Genomic DNA, 24843 nt, shown 5'->3' on the forward strand with positions numbered 1-24843 from the left:
TTCTCATATATCTTCTCAAGCAAGGGAAACAAAATAAAAAAAAATGGAGTATGCCTGGGTTTTGCTCAGTTGGTTGAGTGTCGACCCATGTAGCAAGACATCACTGGTTTGATTCCTGGTGAAGATACGTGCCTGGATTATGGGCTCAATCCCCAGTAGGGGGCATGTAGGAGGCAGCCAACAGATCATCCATGTTTCGATCTCTGTCTCCCTCTTCCTTCCTCTCTCTCTGAAATCAATAATAATAAATAATATAGAAAATAAATGAGCAAAGGACCTTAATAAAACACATCTCTAAAGAGGATATACAGATGTCCAATAGACATAAGAGGAGATGTTCAGCAAACCCAAGGAATCAGCCAAAGTGCAGAGATAAATAAACAAGTTACAAATGAAAGAACAGAAGAAATCTCCAGACAAAGAACTAAGTGAAATGGAAACAAGCAAACTACTACTAGATACAGAGTTCAAAACAATGCTTATAAGGTTGCTCAAGGATCTTAATGAGAGCTTCAAGGGACTTAGTGAGAATTTCAAGGAAATAAGTCAGAACATCAAATACATGAAAAAGTACCAGTCAGAAATGAAGGACATACTAACTGAAATGAAGAATAATTTACAGGGAATCAACAGTAGAATAGTGGATACCAAGAATCAAATCAGTGATTAGGAATATGAAGAAGTAAAAAACACCCAACCAGAAGAGCAAAAAGAAAAAGGAATTAAAAAAAAGTGAGGCTAGTGTAAGGAACTTCTTAGACAACTTCAAGCATACCAACATTTGCAACATGGGGGTGCCAGAAGGAGAAGAGAGAGAGCTAAATATTAAAAATCTATCTGAAGATATAATGACAGAAAACTTCCCCTACCTAGTGAAAGAAATAGACCTACAAGTCCAGGAAGCAGAGTCCCAAACAAGAGGAACCCAAAGAAGCCCACATCAAGACACATCACAATTAAAATGCCAAGGGCTAAAGACAAAGAGAAAATCTTTTTTTTTTTTTTTTTTTTTTTTTAGGTAATCATTAAAATAATGAAATTTTTATTTTTATGTACTGGTGTGAAATAAATGTAAAGCTATATTATTCAGTGACAAAAGCAAAGTATATACAAAGATATACACATAGTATGCTTCCATCTTACCTAATAATAAACAAACATGTAAATTGACCATACCTTCGTTATGCTAACAAGCCAATCAGGAGAGCATGCAAATTAACCTAACAAAGATGGTGGTTAATTTGCATACGTAGGCTCCAAGAGGTGGAGTGAAGCCTGATGGCTCAGGGGCCAGAGCAGCGATGGTCCCGGGGTTGGCAGAGCAGCAAAAGTCTCATGGCCCCAAGGCGGGCTCTGGCTGGAGGCCGGCCAGAGCGAAGGCCTGGGTGCTGGGTGCTGGAGGAAAACCGGCGCCAGAAGCCAGGGTAAAGGAAGGCCTATTACATGAATCTCTTCATGCAACAGGCCTCTAGTGTATTAATAAAAGTTATCTCTGACAAAGAGAAAATCTTAAACACAGCAAGAGAAAAACAGTTAGTTACCTACAGGGAGTGCCCTTACAACCAGCAGCTGATTTCTCAACAAAAATTTTGCAGGTCAGAAGGGAGTGGCAAGAAATATTCAAAGTGATGAATAGCAAAGAACCAAGATTACTGTACCCAGCAAAGCTCTCATTTAGAATTGAAGGACAGATAAAGAGCTTCACAGACAAGAAAAAGCTAAAGGAGTTCATCACCACCAAACCAGTATTACATTAAATGTTGAAGGTATTTTTTAGGAAGAGGGAAAAGAAGATAAAAAATATGAGCCATAAAATGGCAATAAATACATATCTATCAATGATTGAATCTAAAAATCAAAATAGGCCTGGCTAAGTGTCGGCTCACAAACTGAATGGTCCTGGGTTCAATTCCAGTCAAGGGCATATACCTTGGTTGCAAGCTTGATTCCCCGGGCGCCCTGGTCCAGGCATGTGTGGGGGGCAACCAATTGATGTGTCTCTTTCACATAGATGTTTCTATTTCTCTGTCTCTCCGTCTCCCTTCCACTTTCTCCAAAAATCAATGGAAAATTATCCTTAGGTGAGGATTAACAACAACAAAAATAAAAAATAAATGAACAAGCAATGTAATGAACAAAATAAACTAATGAATAAAATAGAACCAGAGGCATGTAAACATGCAATAGATTAATAAATCACAGAGGGAGGATGGGATGGTGGGAAGGAATTAAATAAAGAATTTATCTGCATAAATGCATTACCCATGGACACAAACAATAGGGTGGTGAAGACCTGGGGTGTGGCAGGAACCTGGTGGAGAAGGGCAATGGGAGGGAGGGAAGCCTCTATAATACTCTCAATCATAAAGATTTTGGGGGAAAAACAAAAAATAGAAATGCAAAATAAAACCACAATGAGATATCACCTCACACCTGTCAGCAATATATATATAAGCCTAATATGCAAATTGTTCCTGTGGGAGTTCAACTGGGAGACTGATCGCTTGCTATGACATGCGCTGACCACCAGAGGGTGGCGCAGAATGAAGGAAGGCCCCGGCCGGCAGCCAGAAGTCCCCCATCGGCCCTGATCACCGGCCATGTCTAGGGACCCTACCCATGCATGAATTTTGTGCTCTGGGCCTCTTGTCATCAATAAATCAACAAACAACAAATATTGGTAAGGATGTGGAGAAAAAGGAACTCAAGTGCACTGTTGGTGGGAATGCAGACTGGTATAACCACTGTGGAAAGCATTGTGGAGTTACCTCAAAAAATTAAAAATGGAACTGTCTTATCATCCAGTGATTCCACTTCTGGGAATATATCCAAAGAAACCTGAAACACTAATTCAAAAAATATATACCCACCCCTATGTTCACTGCAGTGTTATGTATAAGAGCCAAGATTTGGAAGCAGCCCAAGTGTCCATCAGTAGATAAATAGTTAAAAAAGCTGTGACCCTGGCTGGTGTGTCTCAGTTGGTTGTGCATGGTCCTATGCTCCAAAGAGACACCAGTTCAATTCCTGCTCAGGGCACATACCCAGGTTTCAGGTTGAATCCCCAGTGGTGTGCCTGCGGGAGATAACTGATCAGTGTTTCTCTTTCATATTGATGTTTCTCTCTTTCTGTCTCCCTCTCCCTCCCAGTCACTTTAAAATCAACACACACACACACACACACACACACACACACACACACACACACAATTTTTTTAAGCGTTGGTACATTAATATAATGGAAAGGAAATCTGACCCTTTGTGATAGCATGGATGGACCTGGAGAGCATAATGCTAAGTGAAATAAGCCAGTCAGAGAAAGACAAGTAGCATATGATTTCATTCATATGGTGGAATCTAATGAAAAAAATAAATAAATAAACTAGCAAGCACAGTAAAAACAGACTCATAGATAGAAGGCAGTCTGAAGCTGTTGAGAAGAGGTTGTGGGGGTAGGTATAGGGGATGGGATTGAGCAAAAAAGAAAAATAAAAGAGAAAAAAAACTCATGGACAAGGACAAGTCTGGTGATTGCCTGGGGCAGGGGTCCTCAAACTATGGCCTGCTGGCCACATGCAAATACAAATATTGTATTTGTTCCCGTTTTGTTTTTTTACTTCAAAATAAGATATGTGCAGTGTGCATAGGAATTTGTTCATAGTTTTTTTTTTAAACTATAGTCTGGCCCTCCAATGGTCTGAGAGACAGTGAACTGGCCCCCTGTTTAAAAAGTTTGAGGACCCCTGGGGGGGAAGGAGTGAGGTGGAAGAAGGTTATAGGGGGAATAAATAGTCATGGAATGAGACTTGATTTGGGGTGCTGAACACAGTATAGTTTAAGCAGATTATGTGTTGTGAAATTTTGCACCTGAATCCTGTATAATTTTGTTAACCAGTGTCACCCCAATAAATTAAATAAAAAAATAAAATATATTATGAAATATGTCATCAATTTTTTATTTCAGTTATTTGATTATTATAAACTAGAGGTCCAGTGCATGGAGTTTGTGGGTGGGTACAGTCCCTAGGCCTAGCCTGTGATCAGGGCCATCTTCCCTGGCTGCTGGCATCCAGCCACGCCCCCTGCTGCCACCCACCCAGGTTCCCAGTTTGCCAACAGGCTATTGGAGCCTGATGGCTGGGGGAGAGGGACCAGAGGTTGGCTGGTCCTGCCTGCTCCTGGCCCACCCCCTGCCACAGGTCACTCTCTGTGAGTGGGGCAACTGGTGGGGCGGGGCCCTGGTCTGGCACAGCCCACGTACCCTGCCACCCATCCTGGCTCCCCGTACACCATCAAGTGATCGGAGCCTGACGGCTAGGAGGAGGGACTGAGAGGTCAACCATTCCAACCGCTCGCTGGACCCGCTACCCACCGCCACCCATTCTGGTTCCCTGTTTGCCATCGGGCAATTAGAGCCTGCCAGCCAGCGGGAGGGAAGAAGAGGTTGGCTGTTCTGCCTGCACACCGGCTCAACTCCCACTATGGGTTGTCCTCTGTGTGTGGGGCGACTTGGCAGGGCAGGGGCCTTGGCCTGGCGCCGCCTGCATCCCCCGCCACCCACCTCCAGGTCCCTGTTCGCCATCTAGGAATTGGAGCCTGCCGACTGGGGAAAGGGACCAAGAGATGGTCAGTGCACCTCATAGTGACTGGTCAAGCAGTAGTTCTGGTCATTCTGCCATTATGGTTGTTAGGCTTTTATTATATAGGTAATAATAGACTACTATTGAAGTTTTTACTCTGTGAAAGAATATGCATATCTATTAACACGTAGAGTTTTTTATGTTCAATGGATGATAGAATGTAGGAGCTAATCATTCCATATTAAAAATTACTTCAAAAATTATAACAATACCCCAGTTTTAGAGTGAGTCTTTAAAATGTGTCCTTCTTTGGAACAGAATCATGTTTTTGTCCACTAAAAACCATAAAAAATTGGTAACTTACTGTCATGTCAGTATGAAAATTTTATTTATAATACCAGATTAGATTATAGAAGAAGTTAAATATAGTGAAAATTCTGAATTTTATTTTGTTGATAATATGTATATTAAGTATTATTTGAACATAATTATAAAGGAGACTAAAATTTTGTTAAATATTTAACTCTTGAATATGCATGATTTGCAAAATAATATTACTTGTTACAAATGAAGTAAATTATAACGATTTAATAAAGTATAATTTTATAAATTAGTAATAATCTATTTTTTATTATAAAAGTGGAAAATAAATTAGACTATAATTCAAAGTAGTTTTGCATAAGAAGTTTCATGTTCAAAGGTAAAATGTCCTATGTCATTTCTCCTGAATACATAATGGACATTCAAAGAAAATGTATAAATCTTTTATAAGCAATAATACAGAAAATAAACTATATAATTTAAAAGTGAAATCACATACCTGGACTATAGGAATCACAGAGTAATTCACATATTGTATAATTATTTTTAAAAAATCACTGATTTTTCTTTTAGACAGTCCCAATGAGTATAGAACTTCAACTTTTTAGACACTCATTAAAACACTAACACAATCTTGCTTTCAGGAATGAACCCAGTATTTGAGGACATGAATTATTTTCAAAAAACATAAAATCCTAGATAAAAACAAAAATACAGAAATGAGTTTTCAGCAGCAAAACAGGTAATCATTTGATGTAGAAATGCTAAATGTTCTGAGGAAAACAGTAATATGTCTGTTAAATAAGAAAATTTAACTGTAATAATTAAATCTGTGAAAAGTCCATAGCTATATAAGCTCTACCATCAACACTTTATTTTATTAGCAATTAAATCCTGTAATTCTACTCATTTGTTGATATCTGCATTAATTTAATGATCTGGTAATTTCAATATATTTCCTTTTTTCTAGTTCCCTAGAAATCTTCCTCTTTCAATTTTTCTTATTCAACTTTTTTAGTCCCTCTCTAGTAACAGAACTTTTTCTATGACTAGAGTTCCATGTAAAATTTTAAAAAAATTGTCATAAGAATGACAGCTTTCTTAAGAGATAGAATGTTTGTGTTAGTTTCATTTGTCTTCCAATTTTTCCACTGTGTTCCCAGCTTATTTTATTTCATTAGTATCAATACAGACCCTAACCTGATGACTTCAGCCAAACCCTGTGGAATTCACAATTCCTAAATCTATCGTTTTCCTTTATACCTTCAACAGAAATAATTTTATCCTTATTGTCAATTACTAGCGATTACACTATTGCAATTTTACCTCTCAAATTCATTTCTCACACAGACACCAAGATTTATATTTGATTTACATTATTACATTATACCTAGCTTAAAATCAACATTTAATGAAACAATTTTAATGAATTACAACTCTATAAAAAGTTGCCTGATCTTTGAAGGCCCTTTAGAGGAAGCCCTTAGTAATTTACTAATAAACCCACCACCACCCCAGTCTTATTTCCCATCAATCCAAACATCTAAGACTCTCTTCCTCAAACACATCATATATTTCATATTACCCAGCTGTTAGTTGAACTGTTTCCACAAGGTTAGATTTGACTTTTTATGTGAAATGAACGCTTATTGGAAAATTTTTTACAAAGAACCTTGGTTATATTAAGATTAATAGAAAATATTAAGCATATCCCAAATTAGGTGGAATACCATAATAAAGTCCCAACAACCCTTTGAATAATCTTTACTGATTAACATGACCAATATTGGTTCAACAATTACTGCACCCCCTATGTCTCCCTGCCCTCACCCCATTATTAAAAAAACAAACCCTGATGTACCATTTTATACTGGTTTACTTCAATATGTGCCCCTCAAATATATGGATGGTGTTTTGCTTTCACACAACCACAATGTCATCACCACAGCTTAAAAAACACCTTAATTTTTAGTGGAGGTTGGAAGGATGAGCGATAAACATGAAAGGGATTGAGTACAAATTGCTAGTTATACAAATGGTCATGGACATGTAGAGTACAGTATAGGTAATATAGACAATAATATTCTAATAAATATATATGGTGCCAGCAGGGTACTAGACTTATTGTGCAAGTCACATCATCCTATCTAATAAAAGACAAAAAGGGTAATTGACCGTACCTTTGCTACACTTCCCATTGGCTAATCATGTAGATATGCAAATTAACCACCAACAAAGATGGCGGTTAATTTGCATATGTAGGCTCCAAGCGGTGGAGCCAAGCCAAACGGCCCCAAAGCCGGCCGAACAGCGAGGCCTCATGGCCCCAGGATCAGAGGAGCAGTGAAGCCTGACAGCTGGATGGGGGCTCTGGCCGGAGCCCAGCTGGAGCAAAGCCCTGGGTCCCGGGTGCCAGAGGAAAACTGGTGCCAGCAACCAAGGGAAGGGAAGGCCTATTGCACAAATCTCTTCGTGCAACAGGCCTCTAGTTAAGTATATAAATGTCTAATAAGTATATTGTACACCTGAAACTAATATAATATTGTATGTCAACTATATTTGAAAAATAAATTTAAAAACTTTTAAAGTTAAAAATAAGAACCAAAAAAATCCAACCTTAATTCATTATCATTAAATCGCCAAGGTTCAAATTTCCCTAAATGCATTGTAAATGTTTTTTAAATTGAGTTATTCAAATCAATATGCAAACATGGTCAACAAATTTTACTAGGTTGAATTTTATTTTTATCTTTTTATTTTCCTGACATTTATTTGTTGAAGGAACTGGATCCTTTTGTTGTAAATTCTCTCATGTTTTATCTTTTTTTCTGAGTGCATCCCCAAATAAATATTTCAGATATTCATTTAGTGGTTCCAAACCATGCTTGAGTGATTAAACCAGCGGTGCCAACCAGTGGTCCGCGAGGTCTGTGAGGTCTGAAAGGTTAACAGCTTAAAGCTTGGTCCCATCTCCAGAGATTTTGATTCACTATTTGGGTGCAGTCTTGATACAGGGAGTTTAAAAAGCTACCCAGGTGTTTCTACTGTGCAGCTAAGTTTGAGAACTGTTGCTCTCTCCCAGGTGTCCTTGATTTTGGCTGCATATTGAATCACCTTCGGAGCAAAACAACAAATGTGTGAGCTTCTGACTTAATAGAATGGGGGTCTGATTTGGTACTTGAGGTTTTTAAATTTTCCCTAAGTCATGGAAGACAAGTGTAGAATCACTGCTTTATCCCATGTGTGTCAACTGGCAGTTCCATCTGATGGCCGGATTGGATGCACTTTTAAGCAGTTTTCACTTAAGTAGTAGAGCATTTAATTTAATAACGAACCAGGATGAAATCTCCCCATTTCAATGGGTTCTACTCCACCTTAGTCCATATCTGAGTGCACCTATTTTGATTTTTAAATAGAAGGCCCAAAGACCAGAGCCTCTTCTATTGCCATGTGAAACTATAAAATTTCCAGAGGAACTAGTCACCTGTGAATCCAGACCATCAGGAGAAAATGGAATTTCAGAGCTAGGATTAAATGGGGCACCCTTTGAATAAAACCTATAAGTTTAAGCAGTTCATTTAAAAAGATACACTTTACTGAATCTTTCAGAGTGATATTAAAAAAATACCCAAGATTACCAAGAATAGACTTACAATGAGGAAACACGCACCAAGCATCACAGCTTTCATTTTCACGTCAAGGTCTAAAGGGAACTGGATGTCAAAGTCACTGTAATCTGTACATGCTTCTCTCACAAAACCAGTCCACTTCTTGGAAATCTTGCCAATCACATTTTCTTCATTAAGAGATTTGATCTAAATTGAAAAAAATGACAGTCTTAAAGAATTCTAGAAAATACTAAATCAACTTTCAAATTTGGAATAAAATGAAACAAGTACTTTATTAAATTTACATGCAATATTTTATATCACTCATTAGATGCATATAAATTCCTGTGCCTACAGATACATGAAAAAAAATTGTTTCTTTGCTATAGAAAACTTATATGAAAGTTGTTTCACTGAAATATGTAACATTTTATATTGTACATTAAGACACAGTACTAAATCCTTTGAAGTGATCTAAAACAAAATTTAAGCAGGAAAAGATACAAACATGAAATGTTTCTTAGATTACATTTCTGGAAGCTATCAGGAGGGTAGCAAACTAAACCCCATGTGACATATGCTTTAAGACAAGCACAGAGTTTACATAGGCTGAGTGATTACCTGTGATGGGAAGAACATTACCACTCAATGTCAGTAGACAAACAAAAAGTGCTAAGGGCCTGGGAAAGGGGAATGGCAGTTTTGAGTGAAGGAAAGTATGTAATAAGTAACTTAAAGGGATGCCACAGGTTCAGGTAAGACTGGACAACATGCAAGTGAGGGAACAACAAAATGGGAAAGGTGTATGAAAAAAAGCTCTGAAGTTATTTTTTTTTTATTAGTGTCACCTGGAAATCTTTTTAAAATCCTGATTTCTGGGCCTCATTCTGGAGGATTCCCAGATGATTCTAATGTGCAGCCAAGGTTGAAAACCACTGTTCTAAATAAATGTGGGGAAACTAAAAACAGTTGACTCATTTCATTCCGGTGTGTGCGCTTAAGTTCTTAAACCTGAAATAAGCTTTTAATATGAAAACTGTGATAGCATGGGTTGCTGTTCATAAATATTCATCCACCCCTCCCACTGTAGGCCCAGTATTCTTCTCTGAACATTGATACTTAGGGTTGGCCATGTGACTTGTTTGACCAATGGAATGTTAGTGTATATGACAGTGAGCAGAGACCTTAAACATGGCTAAGCGGTTTGGCCTGGCTCTTGCTCTCCAGTGATCAGCCACCATAAAATCATGTAGTTCTTGCTAGAGCTCTAGAATCAGCATACTTGGAGCAGGCCCAAGGCCAACTTCAAGCCTAAATCAGTGCCATCTAGCTGAGCCTATGTGTATCCAGTGAGACACAATTAACCTGCAGACTCACAAGCATGATAGCAAATGCCTATTGTTTTAAGCCATTGATCTTTAGGGGTTTTATGTTATACAACACTGTTCTGGGAAAACAGACTAAATCTTGTGCACCCTTTAGTGTTTTATCTGCTAATAGCTGTAATCTAAATATTTGTAGCTTGTAAAGTAATCTTATTTTGTTTTTTAAGTTTATTTTTAATTTTGAAAGTGAACAATACAGAGGATAACTTATGAGACACAATAATGCTGCACTAGATTTAACAGATATTAATATTTCCCTTTTTTATTCTATAGCAAGAAATTTCAAACTTTACCAATAATCATGCAAAAAAGTAAAAAAAACAGAGGGTTTTTTTGATGGGAAGAATAAGAAATATGAATAGTGACAACTGAAAAGATATCAGGACTAGGTAATCTTAAACTAAGTTCTAGTTAACCTTTTAAAAACAGAAAATCCATATAATAAAGTTATTTCCACCTTGAAATAGTAAATTCATATTTGTGTCACAATAAGAAATATATTTTTATTTTTATTTTTTTAAAAATATATTTTATTGATTTTTTTACAGAGAGGAAGGGAAAGGGATAGAGAGTTAGAAACATTGATGAGAGAGAAACATTGACCAGCTGCCTCCTGCACACTCCCCACTGGGGATATGCCCGCAACCAAGGTACATGCCCTTGACCGGAATCAAACCTGGGACCCTTCAGTCCGCAGGCCGATGCTCTATCCACTGAGCAAAACTGGTTAGGGCAAGAAATATATTTTTAGTTTTTATTTTTGGTTCCTGAGATAAAGCTCTAAAACACTTATAACTTTTTGAGATAAGAATTATAGGAGAGCCTTTTGTTATATTTGGTCTTTCTCAGTTTCCTGGCACACAGATCCTAAAACTTGTGGATTCTCTGAGAATCTTTTGAGGGTAATGAAATGACTGGTGGCTACAGGCCCTTGATAGCTTCAGGATGGGGGCTGGTCACCAGATAGTCCAAGCAATGATTAGAGACTTGACACTTTGACCCCTTCCTTGACCAGTGAGGAGGAGACAGGGGCTTAGAGATTGACCTAATCAACAATGACCAATGATCTAATTATTCATGCCTATGTAATGAAACCTATATAAAAGCTCTAGATGATAGGGTTTGGAAATCTTCCATATTGGTGAATGTATCTATGTTCTGGAAGGGTGGTGCACCCCAACGCCATGGGACATAAGCTCCTGAACTCAGGACGTTTCCAGACCTCACCCTATATATTTCTCCATCTTGCTGTTCATCTGCATACTTATAATATCCTTTATAAAAACCTGTAAACATGAGTGAAGTATAGTTTTGAGCTCTGCCATCTATTCTAGCAAATTATTGAATCTGATATGGGGGTCACAGGAACTCTAGACTTATAGCTAAGTCAGAAGTGCACAATGTCTAGGACTTGTGATTAGCAACTGGAAAGGGGGGCAATCAGTGGGACCAAGCCTGTAACCTGTGGGGTCTGCATCAACTCCGAGTAGTATTAGTGTCAAAATTGAATTGAGTTGTAGGACATCCATTTTATGTCCAGGAAGTTGGAAAATTGTTAGGTATGGGAACTAGGGCCACCATACATTTTGTATCAGTAGTGTGGATACCATTATGGTATATTATATTTGAATTAAATGTATAAATACATAAACTTAATACCAATAATCCTATCTAATAATAGACAAATATGGTAATTAATCATACCTCAAACACACTTCCCATTGGCTAATCAAGGCGATATGCAAATTAACTGCCAGCCAAGAAAGGAGGCCAGCAGCCAGGCAGCTTGAAGCGAACATGAGGCTTGCTTGCTTCAATGACGGAGGACCCCAACGTTCCCTGCCTGCCGGCCTCTGAGCTGCACTCTAAGAAACACTGTTGCAATTATAGAAGCTAAACAAACCCCAGAAACCTGCTTTCAGCCAGCCAGGCCTCAGAGCTGGAGCTGCAACAGTGTTTCAATTATAGAAGTCAAACAAACCCAGATACCTGCTTTCAGCAGCCGAGGTCTCAGAGCTGGAGCCGAGCCTCAGAGCTAAAGCTGGCTCTCAGCTCCAGTGACAGCCATAGAAGGTAAATAAATCCCAGAATAAAAGAAAAAAAGAAAAAAAGGAGAGGTTGGTTGCTTCAGTCACCCGCCAGCATGAAAACGGCCCTCAGCCCCTCACTCAGACTGGGCAGGCACCCCAATGGGGACCCCCACACTGAAGGGAGTGTGACCAGCTGCAAGTAGCCATCATCCCCTCATCCAGGCTGGCCAGGCACCCAAGCAGGACCCCCACCCTGATCCGGGACATCCTTCAGGGCAAACCAGCTGCTCCCACCTGTACACCAGGCCTCTATCCTATATAGTAAAAGGGTAATATGCAAACTGACCCTAACAGCAGAAAGACTGGGAATGACTGGTCACTATGACACACACTGACAACCAGGGGGCAGACGCTCAATGCATGAGCTGCCCTCTGGTGGTCAGTGCGCTCTCACAGAGGGAAGCTCTGCTCAGCCACAAGCCAGGCTGATGGCTGCCAGTATAGCGGTGATGGTGGGAGCCTCTTCTGCCTCCTCAGCAGCGCTAAGGGTGTCTGACTGCAGCTTAGGTCTGCTCCCTGCTGGCAAGTGGGCATCCCCCGAGGGCTGCTGGGCTGCCAGAGGGATGTCTGATTTCCATTTTAGGCCCAATCCCCCAGGGAGCAGGCCTAAGCCAGCAAGTGGTCACCCCCGAGGGATCCCAAACTGTGAAAGGGCATAGGCCGGGCTGAGGGACCCCCTACCCCCGAGAGCACAAATTTTTGTGCACCAGCCTTTAGTCCTATATAATAAAAGCCTAATATGCAAACCGACTGAAGGGCAGAATGACTAGGGGAATGACTGGTTGCTATGACACACACTTACCACCAGGGGGCAGATGCTTAACGCAGGAGTTGCCCCCAGCCTGCAAGGCCCCAGGCCAGCCAAGGTGGGTGCCAGCAGGGCCCCTCCACCCGGTTGCCCTGCTGGTCACTCCACAGATCGGCCCTGATCGCCAGCCAGACCTACAGACCTTACCCATTCACGAATTTCATGCACCGGGCCTCTAGTTTAACAATATTGTTAAAAATATTCTTTTTATTTATTGTCTAAAGTTTTACTAGTACATATTCTCCATTTTCCCTGATTGACCTCCTCAATGTTAAAGATATTTTTAAAAGAATAGTGTAGATTCACCTATAATGTAAATACAATGCAACCCCCCAAAACAAACCCAAATATGACACTAGCACATATACCTAGATTAGCATCAAAACAATATACTGTATAAAGTATAAAATACTAGAAAATTGATGCAATTCAAAACAAATGCTCATATCACTGGCTGCTGAAAAGATATTTTATTATTTACTAATTAAGGATTTATATAACATTTAGCATATGCATGACATACAAAGACTTTATGATTGACAGGTAATTTAATGCTCAAAATAATCTTGCAAAGTATTTATTATTATTAGTTGAAAATTTCACAAAACAATTGAAAAAGAAAGGTTAAGTACTTTATCCAACATTACACAGATAAGAAATTGTGGAGATGGGTTTCAAACCCAGGCATTCTATCTTCAAAGTCTGAACTCTTGACCACTATAATATTCTTCCTTTTAAAAAGTTAAGTTTCAATTCCTAATAAAAATCTCAGTTGGGAGTCAGCAAATAATGGTCAGTGGGACAAATCTTCTTTCCTTGTGTTTTTAAATAAAGTTTTATTAGCAGACAAATATGTCCATTCATTCATATATTGTCTATGACTGCTTTCATGCTACAATGGTAGAACTGAGTAGCTGTGGCAATAGCCATATGTCTTACAAAACCTTAAATATTGTCTACATGGCCCTATACAGAAAAAAGGTATGTTGATTCTTGCTCTAGGCAAAGTAGGAAAAGGAAAATGACATGAAAAACAATAGAAATGTCTTTATAAATTATGAAATATTTTAAAAGTAATATTTTTCTAAATTATGGAATATTTGCTACTGTGAAATCATCAACTTGATAGGTATTCTCACTATTGTCATCATCATTATAATTTTGCAGTATAAGTAGGCTGGAAAAAAACCAAGTCTATTTTATATAATAAAAACATAATATGCAAATTGTCCACTCAGGTGGTCATTCGACCAAGAGACCAGGAGTTCGACCTCTCGCTATGATGTGCGCTGACCACCAGGGGGCTGAGCGGAACATGGCGGGCATTGGCGACACAGTGCTGGCAGTGGGCAGCAGTGGAGGCGCTGCTGGCCACAATGGGCCCTGATGAGAGCCGGACCATGGGAGGATAATGAAGCAGGCCAAGGCGGGTGCAAGTGGGAGCCCAATTGCCCTGCTGATCGATCTGTAGACAGCGACCAGTGGTGGTGCAGGGAGCGGGGCTGCTTCCCGAATCCCAGGTGCTGAGGGAGCTGGGTGGAGGCCTAGCTCTGATTAATCGCCCTACAGGTGGGATGGTAGAGCAGGTGAGGGGACAGTGCCAGGCCTCGGTAGGGTGCCAGACCTTGGCAGGGTGCCAGGTGGGGCTGCAGGACTGCCAGGCTGGGGGTGCAAACTGGGGCCTGATCCCCACAGCCACCCCGAGGCACCCCACCTGTGCATGAATTCGTGCATTGGGCCTCTAGTTGGTATATAATTAATATAAGAGTTACCATAATCTCATTTGCACTGTGATTTTATACTTAGAAAACCCACGTAAATTAAGCACAAACACCTAAATTTAATACTAGAATACTGTTAAATAACTAGATAAAAGGTAAATAGAAATAAATAGCTTTTCTTAAGTAATCAGCCCCTAAAAATACAAGTATTCTTCCTTATTGGTAATAAATGGCTATAAATTACTCAAGATTAAGCTTAACAAAAAAGGCAGAACTTCTAGATGATGAATCCATATTGTTTTATGAAGAATACAATCAGATAAAAATAAAAGACATAACACTCTGAGGAGCAGGATTCAAAATGGCAGCCAAATAGGCAGCTGTGTCCTACACCTTGTCACAGAGCAGATAGATGGAACAAGTAAATCGAAAAACATCCACCCGGAATTGGTGAATTAGACATAACTGGCGAGACAATCAATAGCTGGAAAGGGCAGAGGATGCCTGGAGAATGGTAGGATGAGGATGTGGGCTGAAGAGAGACATGCAGCCACCTGGAATGAGAGGGTCAGAAGGAACCTGCGCTGCACCACGTCTGCATCCCTTGGGGACAGGCGTAACACCTGATTGTGGAAGGGAGGTCCACAGGGCTTCTGGCGGCTGGGGAATCTAGATCTAAGTCCACAGCCATGAGAGGCTGTGCCCAGAAAGGCAGCATGAAGAGGTACCTGAGCTGCGTGGTGCTCGTGGGGAGAGAAACTCGCAGCTGCATGGTTGTTTTGCCTCTGTTTTGTCCTTGCTTTTATTTGTTAAATCCAGTTCATGGAACCTTTCAATTACAAACACTCATTGAGGCTGCAGTGACGGTGGAGGTGCAGTTTTGTGGAGGCTGGGGAGTGGCTGTGAAAGGGAGCAGACAGGGAGAGGTGACCAGGAATCTGGCACTGAGACATTTGGGACCCTCCAAACCTAAGCAGCCATTTTTCTCCTGAAAAGCCAGCTCCTCCCAGCAGCCTCAGGCAGGTAGTGCTGCTGCACTCAGCCATGAGCTTTGCAGAGAAAATAAAGACTCTGAATAGCCCCAGGGAACTCTTGGGGACTGGGTTGAGGAGGGGCCATTCAGACCCCAAAAACAATACGGAAACACCCCCAATTAAAGCTCTTGTCAGAAACAGACTCTTTTTTTTTTTTTAAATATATTTTATTGATTCTTTACAGAGAGGAAGGGAGAGAGATAGAGAGTCAGAAACATCGATGAGAGAGAAACATCCATCAGCTGCCCTCCCACTGGGGATATGCCCGCAACCCAGGTACACGCCCCTGACCGGAATCGAACCCGGGACCCTTCAGTCCACAGGCCGACGCTCCATCCACTGAGCCAAACCGGTTTTGGCAGACTCTTTTTTTTTAAATTTCTTTATTGGTTAAGGTATTACAAATGTGTCTTCATCCCCCCATTAACCCCCAACCTCCCCTCCCCCACTCATGCTCTCATCCCCCTGTTGTCCATGTCCATTGGTTTGGCTTATATGCATGCATACAAGTCCTTTGGTTGATCTCTTCCCCTTACCCCTCCCCTCCCCTACTTTCCTTCTGGGGATTGATAGTCTGATCACTGTTTCTCTGTCTTTGGATCTGTCCCTGTTCATCAGTCTATGTTGTTCTCTATATTCCACAAATGAGTGAGATCATGTGGTGAGTTATTAAGACTGACAGCAGGCAGACAGGCAAAGCAGGCAGATTGGTCCTGCCTACTTGTAGCCAAGGCTGTGGAGACAGACAAAGAGAAGCAGTGGATCACTTGGAACTTCAACAGAGTGCTGACTACCTAACAGGAAACTGAGAAATGCCAGACAAAACAGAAGAGTGGGGTCTCACTCTTCTATTTGTTAAATCCACTTCATGTTTTATTAACAAATAAAACCAGACCACCTGGGGCATTAAAACTCGGCTGAAGCGAACGACACTTCACTATTTTATTTTTTTTCTTTTATTTAAATTTTTTTCCTTTACTTGTTGTTTTATCTTTTATTTTCTTTGTATTATTTTTCTTCATTCTATATTTTATCATTATTTTATTTTATCTTGTTTTTTTTCTTTTTCCCCACCCTTTTCTTCCTCACTTCTCTGTTTCATCCTGTTTTCTCCTCTCCTGTACTGCTTTACATTTTATCTCTCCTTTCTTTTTACCCCTTGTTAAAAATTGATCTTTATCTTTTTTTTTTGACGTGTTATTATTTTGGTTTCTGTTAGCTTACTCATATATCTAATTTCCTCTCTCATGCTCCAAATCCATGCAACCTTCTCTTTTCTCTTTCTTGGCTAGCCAATTTCTTTATCCTTTTTTTTTTTTAATTCTCCTCTCTTGCTCTCTTCTTCTCTTAATTGTTTAATTAGTTTCACTCACTAAACTCAAGCCTATTTGCTCTCTCCTTTATTCTCCTTTTCCAAAAATAAATTAATAAATAGATAAATTTTTTATTTTATCTTTGAATTTTTAAATTTTTTATTTATTGATTATTTTGTTTGTTTGTTTTTAATTTTCTTCTTATCCAATTATTCTTTTCCTACCTCCTCTAAACTGAAACATTGTCCTTCTCATATTCATTCAATTCCTTAACCTTACTTTCTATAAATAAGCTCTGCCTCTTCAGATTATTTCCTCCCCTTTTTCTGGGTATTTGTTGTTTGCATTTTATGGTTCACTAGAGGCCCAATGCACAAAATCCGTGCAAGTGTAGGCCTTCCTTCCCCTGGATGCCAGCACCAGCTTCCCTTTGGCACCCGGGACTCAGGCTTCCCTCCAACCATCGGCAGGCACCTGGGAACTGGGCTTCCCTTGCAGCCCCAGCTTCGTCTGGAAGGTGGTCAGGAAGGACATCCAGTCTAATTAGCTATTATACTTTTATTATTATAGGTTTGTTTGTTTTATGGTGTTTCCTCCACATTAATATTTTTCTTCTTTTTTATTTTTCTTTTTAAAATTTAAATTCTTTATTGTTTAAAGTATTACATAGTCTTTTCCCCCCCAATTAACCAATCCCTGACCACTTCAAACCCCCAGTATATACCCTCACCTCCCTCTTCTTTTTTCTTTTCTCAAATATTTTTCTCCATTCTAAATCATTTTTACTCTCTTCTCTCTCTCCTAATTCTCTTTTCTCTGGTGGTCACTTTTATTGGGGTTTCAATGTCGTGAGTACACTTGTGTTTTGTTCCCTTTGTGTAGTGTCTTATTGAGTTGTATATCATGCTATTTGGTAAATGTGGTAGAGAGTGAGCTACATAAACAGACACCCAGAGAGGAGACTCTATCCATGAATGGGACAATAAAACTCAAGACCTAACTACACCAAGAGAATCCAAATATCCCAAGTAGGGGGCATCCCTAGAATATCCAGCCCAGAAGACACAAGAGATCACACCACTGGGTCCAAAAAGACATCTAGTATATAAGAAAAAATTACAAAAAATATGGGTGGTATAGAAGTTTGATCTAATACATAGAAAAAAAACAAAAAGAAACAACAATTATGGGGAGAAAAAGAAACAACACCCATAAGAAAGTAAAGGAAGAATCACCAGGAAAGGGAATAAATGAAATCAAGGTAAGTAATTTGTCAAAGAAAGAATTCAGAGCAATGGTTATAAGGATGCTGAGAAGAATAGAAGACAAATTCAGCAACATGTGTAAGAATCAAAAGGAAATGAAGAATAATCAAGAGGAAATGAAAAATGGCATTTCTGTAATTAAGATCATAATGGAAAGTTTCAATGGTATATTAGAAGAAGCTAAGGACCACATCAGTGAGTTAGAGACAATGTAGAAAAAAGAACCCACAAGAAGAGAGCAACTGGAAAAAAACAAAAACTTAAAAAGCAGGAGAGCCTAAGGGAGCTTTGGGACAACATGAAATAAAACAATATCCACATAATAGGGGTTCCAGAGGAGAGGAAACTGAGCAAGGAATAGAAAACCTGTTTGAAGAAATCATAACAGGAAACTTCCCTGACTTTGGGAAGGAAACAACTCCCACAAGTCCAAGAAGCACACAGATTGCCAAACAAGATAAACCCAAAAAGACAGACACCAAGACACATCATAATTAAGTTGGCAAACATCAATGAAAAAGTAAGAATCTTAACGGCTGCCAGAGAGAGAGACAAAAAGTTAACTACAAGGGATCTCCCATTAGACTATCAACTGATTTCTCTACAGAAAGATATCAGGTAGGAAGGGAATGGAATGAAATATACAAAATGATGCAAAGCAATGGACTGAATCCAAGAATGCTATACCCAGCAAGGTTATCATTCATAATTGAAGGTGAAATCAGGAGCTTCACAGACAAATATAAGCTAAAGGATTTTATTACGACCAAACCAGCAATGAAAGAAATGATAAGGAAACTGCTGTAAAAAGAAGTAATAGAGGAAACCAAGATGGCAGCATAGGTAAACACCAGAAATTGCTGCCTAGCACAACCACTCCAAAAATACAACTAAAAGACAAAACGGACATCATCCAGAACCACAGGAAGGCTGGCTGAGTGGAAATTCTACAACTAGAAGAAAAGAGTAAAGCACTCTGAGACTCAGAGGAGGTGCGGAAGTAAAGTGCAGAGGTACAGAGGTGCATGCCGAAAGGGCTGGCAGCTGAGGACACGGCGCAAGTGGAGGGGGCTGGCAGCTGAAGATGTGGCGCATGTGGAGAGGGCTGGAAACTGAGGACACGGTTGTATTTTTCAATTGGGAGGGAGTCTCAAGCTCCCGACTGCTCTGAACTCCAGTTCCAGGTGAGTCTCTGGGGACCCAAACTCATATGGGGAGAAACTGGACTCTCTGGCATCAGGCAGAACTTGAGGGAAGCTTTCTCTAAGAGGTGCTTGCAGCGATTACCGTGACTCTGAGACATGGGGCCTCGTAGGGTAGAACTGGGGAGCAGGCATAGCTGCTTGCTCTGCCCTGTTGATCCCCTGAGACCCCGCCCCACCCAAGCTGTGCACAGAGGCTTTTGCATATGAAAGGCCTGGCACTTTGCAACCTGAAAATTACCTAACAAACTGCAACTGAATCAGAGAGACACAGAACTTCCAAAAGAAGGTCCAAGGCCCTACAGCAGCTTGCATTGCTTCACAACTTGACCTCATCTGGGCACCTCCAAACCCCAAACAAAGAAGAGGAATCTCTCCATAGCTCCTGCTGGGTAGCCTCATGCAGAGCTAAATTAGCACCTCCTTAGAGATCCAAGAGCCAGTATACCCAGTGGTCAGAGTGGGACCATCCAGATTACAACTCCTCAGATCCATAAGGGACACACTCAGGGTGCAGACTCAGTGAGCACCAAAGCCCCACTGAAGCAAGTCTTGCCCCAGAAGGGTGTCTCCAGCACAGAAGTTCTCTCACTGCAGACACAGCTGATTCTCACAGCCAATTGGCCTGGAGGTCAATTCCTCCCAGTGATACCTACGACAATCAAGGCTTAACTACAACAAGACTGTGCACAAAGCCCACAAAGGGGTGCGCCAAGAGTGTCCACCTCAGGTAATTGGGGAGGTTGAGCCACTGGGCCCTATAGGACACCTAACACAGAAAGCCACTCTATCAACACAGGGAAGCATAAAAAATGTGGAGACAAAGAAACAGGTCACAAATGACAGAAATGGAGGAAAGCAAACTACTGGATATAGAGTTCAAAAACACACTTGTTAGGTTTTTCAAGAATTTTCTAGAAACCGCTGATAAATTTAGTGAGACCCTCAAGAAATCTAGTGAGACCCTCGAGGTTATGAAAAAGGACCAAATAGAAATTAAGCATACACTGATGGAAATAAAGGATATTATATAGACTCCCAACAGCAGACTAGAGGAACTCAAGGATCAAGTCAACGATTTCAAATACAAAGAAGCAAAAAACACCCAACCAGATAAGCAAAATGAAAAAAGAATCCAAAAATACGAAGATAGTGTAAGAAGCCTCTGGGACAGCTTCAAGCGTACCAACATCAGAATTATGGGGGTGCCAGAAGAAGAGAGAAAGCAAGATATTGAAAACCTATTTGAAGAAATCATGAGAGAAAACATCCCCTACTTGGTGAAAGAAATAGACTTACAAGTCCTGGAAGCGCAGAGAACCCCAAACAAAAGGAATCCAAAGAGGACCACACCAAGACACATCATAATTAAAATGCCAACAGCAAAAGACAAAGAGACAATCTTAAAAGCAGCAAGAGAAAAACAGTTAGTTACCAACAAGGGAGTACCCATACGACTGTCAGCTGATTTCTCAACAGAAACTATGCAGGCCAGAAGGGAGTGGCAAGAAATATTCAAAGTGATGAATAGCAAGAACCTACAACCTAGATTACTTTACCCAGAAAGCTATCATTCAGAATTGAAGGTCAGATAAAGAGCTTCACAGATAAGAAAATGCTAAAGGAGTTCATCACCACCAAACCAGTATTATATGAAATGCTGAAAGGTATCCTTTAAGGAGAGGAAGAAGAAGAAAAAGGTAAAGATACAAATTATGAACAACAAATACACATTTATCAATAAGTGAATCTAAAAATCAAGTGAATATATAATCTGATGAACAGAATAAACTGGTGAATATAATAGAATCAGGGGCATAGAAAGGGAGTGGACTGACTATTCTCTGGGGGGGGGGAATGAGGTGTGGGGGGTGTGGGAAGAGACTGGACAAAAATTGTACACCTATGGATGAGAATACTGGGTGGCAGGGGTAAGGGCAGAAGGTGGGGTGGGAACAGGGTGGAGGGGAGCTATGGCAGAAAAAAGAGGAACAACTGTAATAATCTGAACAATAAAGATTTAATTTTAAAAAAAATTAATAGAGAGGGAAGAAGGAACAAAGGCATGAAGAATAAAAATGGCAACAAACAAGTACCTATCAATAATAATCTTAAAAGTAAATGGATTAAATGCTCTAAACAAAAGAGATAGGGTAACTGAATGGATAAAAAAAATGAGCCATGTATTTTCTGTCTACAAGAAACCCACCTCAGAACAAAGGGCTCACACAGAATAAAAGTGAAGAGATGGAAAAAATTTTTTCAGGCAAATGGAAATAAAACAAAAACTGGTGTAGCAATACTTATATCTGACAAAATAGACCTCAAAGTGAAGTCCATAACAAGAGATAAGGAGGGCCACTGAATAATACTAAAGGGAGCAATTCAATAACAGTATATAACTCTGCTAGACATATATGCATTCAATACAGGAGCACCCAAATACTTAAAAAATCTTTTGGAAGATATCAAAGGGGAGATCGGCAGCAACACAATCATAGTAAGGGACATTTTTTTTTTACTTTTTAAAATTCTCCATCAAGGATATTTTTCCATTAATTTTAAAGAGAGAGGGAAAGAGAGGGAAAGACCAAGAGAAAAATTGATGTGAGAGAAACATATCTATTGGTTTCCTCCTGCATGAACCCCACCAGTTACCTGGGCCGAGGAGGAGCCCATAACCGAAGTAAGTCTTCTCGACCGGAATAGAAGCTGGAACCCCTTAGTCCACATACTGATACTCTATCCACTGAGCCACATGGGCCAGGGCATAGTAGGGGACTTTCATACCCCATTGACACCACTGGATAATACTCTAAATAAAAAATCAGCAAAGAAACAGCAATCCTAAATGACTCACTAGATCAAGTGGAATTAATTGATGTCTTCAGAACATTTCACCCCATAGCTACAGAATATATATTCTTTGCAAGTGCACATGGGACATTTTAAAAATAGACCACATATTGGGTCACAGGCAAAGTCTCTCCAAATTAAAAAAAAGATTGAAATAATATCAAGCATCTTCTCAGACCTGGCATAAAATTAGAAATCAACTACAATAAAAACAATGAAAAAAATCAAACACTTGGTGAAAAAATAGCATGCTCTTAGACAATGGTTGGGTTACCAAAGAGATTAAAGAAAAAGTAAAAAGCATCCTGGAAACCAATGACAATGAAAACACAGCAATCCAAAATCTATGGGACACAGTGAAAGCAGCCCTGAGAGTGAAGTTCATAAAGAGTGTCCCAAAATTCATGCAAGAAATAATTTTGATAGTAAACACAGGTTTATAATTAAAAATTGTAAATTTTTTATTGATTCATAAAGTATACAGTATAAGGTTATGTAAGGAATAGCATATAGGGTAAATGGCCTCCACGACTTTGCTGGCACATACGTACTCTTTTGTTGAAATTTTCTTTTTTTTTTTTTTAAATATATTTTATTGATTTTTTACAGAGAGGAAGGGAGAAAGATAGATAGTTAGAAACATCGATGGGAGAGAAACATTGATCAGCTGCCTCCTGCACATCTCCCACTGGGGATGTGCCCACAACCCAGGTACATGCCCTTGACCGGAATCGAACCTGGGACCTTTCAGTCTGCAGGCCAACGCACTATCCACTGAGCCAAACTGGTTTCGGCTTTTGTTGAAATTTTCCATGACCGTTTTGCATAAATGTGGCTGAATTTCTATGAGGCTCATTTTCATCTTGATGGCTTGGTTAATTGACAAAATTGTCACATTTAAGGTACATAAAATCCACGAGTAATTGTTGAGGAACAAATGCATCCACAACGTGTTACTGTTTGGTGCGGATTTTAGGCTGGAGACATCATCAGACCATTCTTTTTCGAAAATGCGGCTGCTCAGACAATAACAAAAGAGTGCGTATGTGCCAGCAAAGCTGTGGAGGCCATTTGCCCGATATGCTATTCTGTACATAACCCTATACTGTATACTTTATGAATCAAAAAAATTTACAATTTTTAATTATAAACCTGTGTTTTCTATCAAAATTATTTCTTGCGTGAATTTTGGGACACCCTTTAGTTCTACAGGCCTACCTCAAAACACAAGAAAAAGTGGTAATAAATTATCTAACCCTACAACTTAAAGAATTAGGAAGAGGGCAAGAAGAAAAGCCCATTTTGAAAAAAAAAGAAGAAGAAGAAAAGCCCAAAGTAGGCAGAAAGAAGGAAATAATAATGATTGGAACAGAAATAAATGACATAGAGACCAAGACAACAACAATAATAAAAAAAACTCAAAACAAACAAACATACAAACAAACAAAAAACCCTACAAAAGATAAATAAAACCAAAAGCTTGTTCTTTGAAAGGAAAAACAAGATTGATGAACCTCTAGCCGTGCTCACCAAGAAGGAAAGAGGACCCAAATAAACAAATTCAGGAATGAAAGAGGTAAAGTAACCACTGAGCCCACAGATATACCAAGTATTGTAAAAATAATTCTATGAACAACTCTACTCCAACAAACTGGAAAACTTAAATGAAATGGATGTAATCTTAGAAGAATACAAGCTTCCAAAATCAATCAGGAAGAATAAAAAAAAAAACCAGAATAGGCATATAACTACTAATGAAATTAAATCAGTAATCAAAAACTTCCAACAAAAAAAACCCTAGTCTGGACAGTTTCATAGGGGAGTTTCACCAAACTCAAAGAAGAACTAAAACCCAGCCTCCTCAGACTAGTCCAAAAAATTCAAGAGGAAGGCACACTTCCAAGTTCTTTCTATGAAGCCAGCATTACCCTAATCCCCAAATCAGAAAAAAAAAACACACTACAAAGAAAGAGAATTACAGGCCAATATCCCTGATGAACATAGATGCTAAAATCCTCAACAACATTCTAGCAAATCGGATTTAGCATTACATTAGAAAGGTCATATATATACGATGGTCCAGTGTGATTTTTTTCTGGGGATGCAATATCCACAAATCAATAGACTTTACACATCACATAAACAAGTTGAGAGACAAAAATTACATAAGCATATCATGATACAGAAAAAACATTTGACATAATCCAATCACTTGATAAGAAACTCTCAGCCAAATGTGAATAGTGCAATCATACCTCAATATAATAAAAGCCTTATACAACAAACCTACAGCCAATATCATACTGAATGGACAAAAACTAAAACCATTTCCCCTAAGAACAGGAACAAGAAAGGGATGCCCACTTTCACCAATCCTGTTCAATATATTACTGGAAGTGCTAGCCATAGTGATCAGACTAGAAGAAGAAATAAAAGGCATCCAAATTGGAAAAGAAGAAGTAAAACTGTCATTATTTGCAGATGACATGATATTGCACATAGATAACCCTAAAGACTCCATCTAAAACTATTAGACTTGAATAATTCTCCATTGATTCCAAGATGGTAGGTGGGAGGACAGCAGTGAGGGAGAGAGTGTGAGTGAGTGAGGGAGCAAAAGGGGAGTGTGTGGACATGTAGTGTGTGTGTGTGTGTGTGAC

At 39.5% G+C, this 24843-nt stretch overlaps 1 protein-coding gene across 1 annotated transcript in view; it reads right to left on the reverse strand.

Annotated features, from left to right (window-relative positions):
- Positions 1-1476: 1476 nt before the first annotated feature.
- Positions 1477-24843, reverse strand: part of LOC118675623 (phospholipid scramblase 1-like) — an 89823-nt gene continuing 66456 nt past the window's right edge. Inside the window, exons 6-9 of the mRNA XM_036348491.1 lie at positions 8555-8716; positions 5578-5596; positions 4262-4288; positions 1477-1508 (exon numbers count right to left, since the gene is read on the reverse strand). Of these exons, the coding sequence (XP_036204384.1) occupies positions 1477-1508; positions 4262-4288; positions 5578-5596; positions 8555-8716 (240 nt within the window). The remainder of the gene's footprint in view (positions 1509-4261; positions 4289-5577; positions 5597-8554; positions 8717-24843) is intronic.

Source organism: Myotis myotis, unplaced genomic scaffold, assembly GCF_014108235.1.
Source record: "Myotis myotis isolate mMyoMyo1 unplaced genomic scaffold, mMyoMyo1.p scaffold_m19_p_2, whole genome shotgun sequence".
Taxonomy (NCBI): domain Eukaryota; kingdom Metazoa; phylum Chordata; class Mammalia; order Chiroptera; family Vespertilionidae; genus Myotis; species Myotis myotis.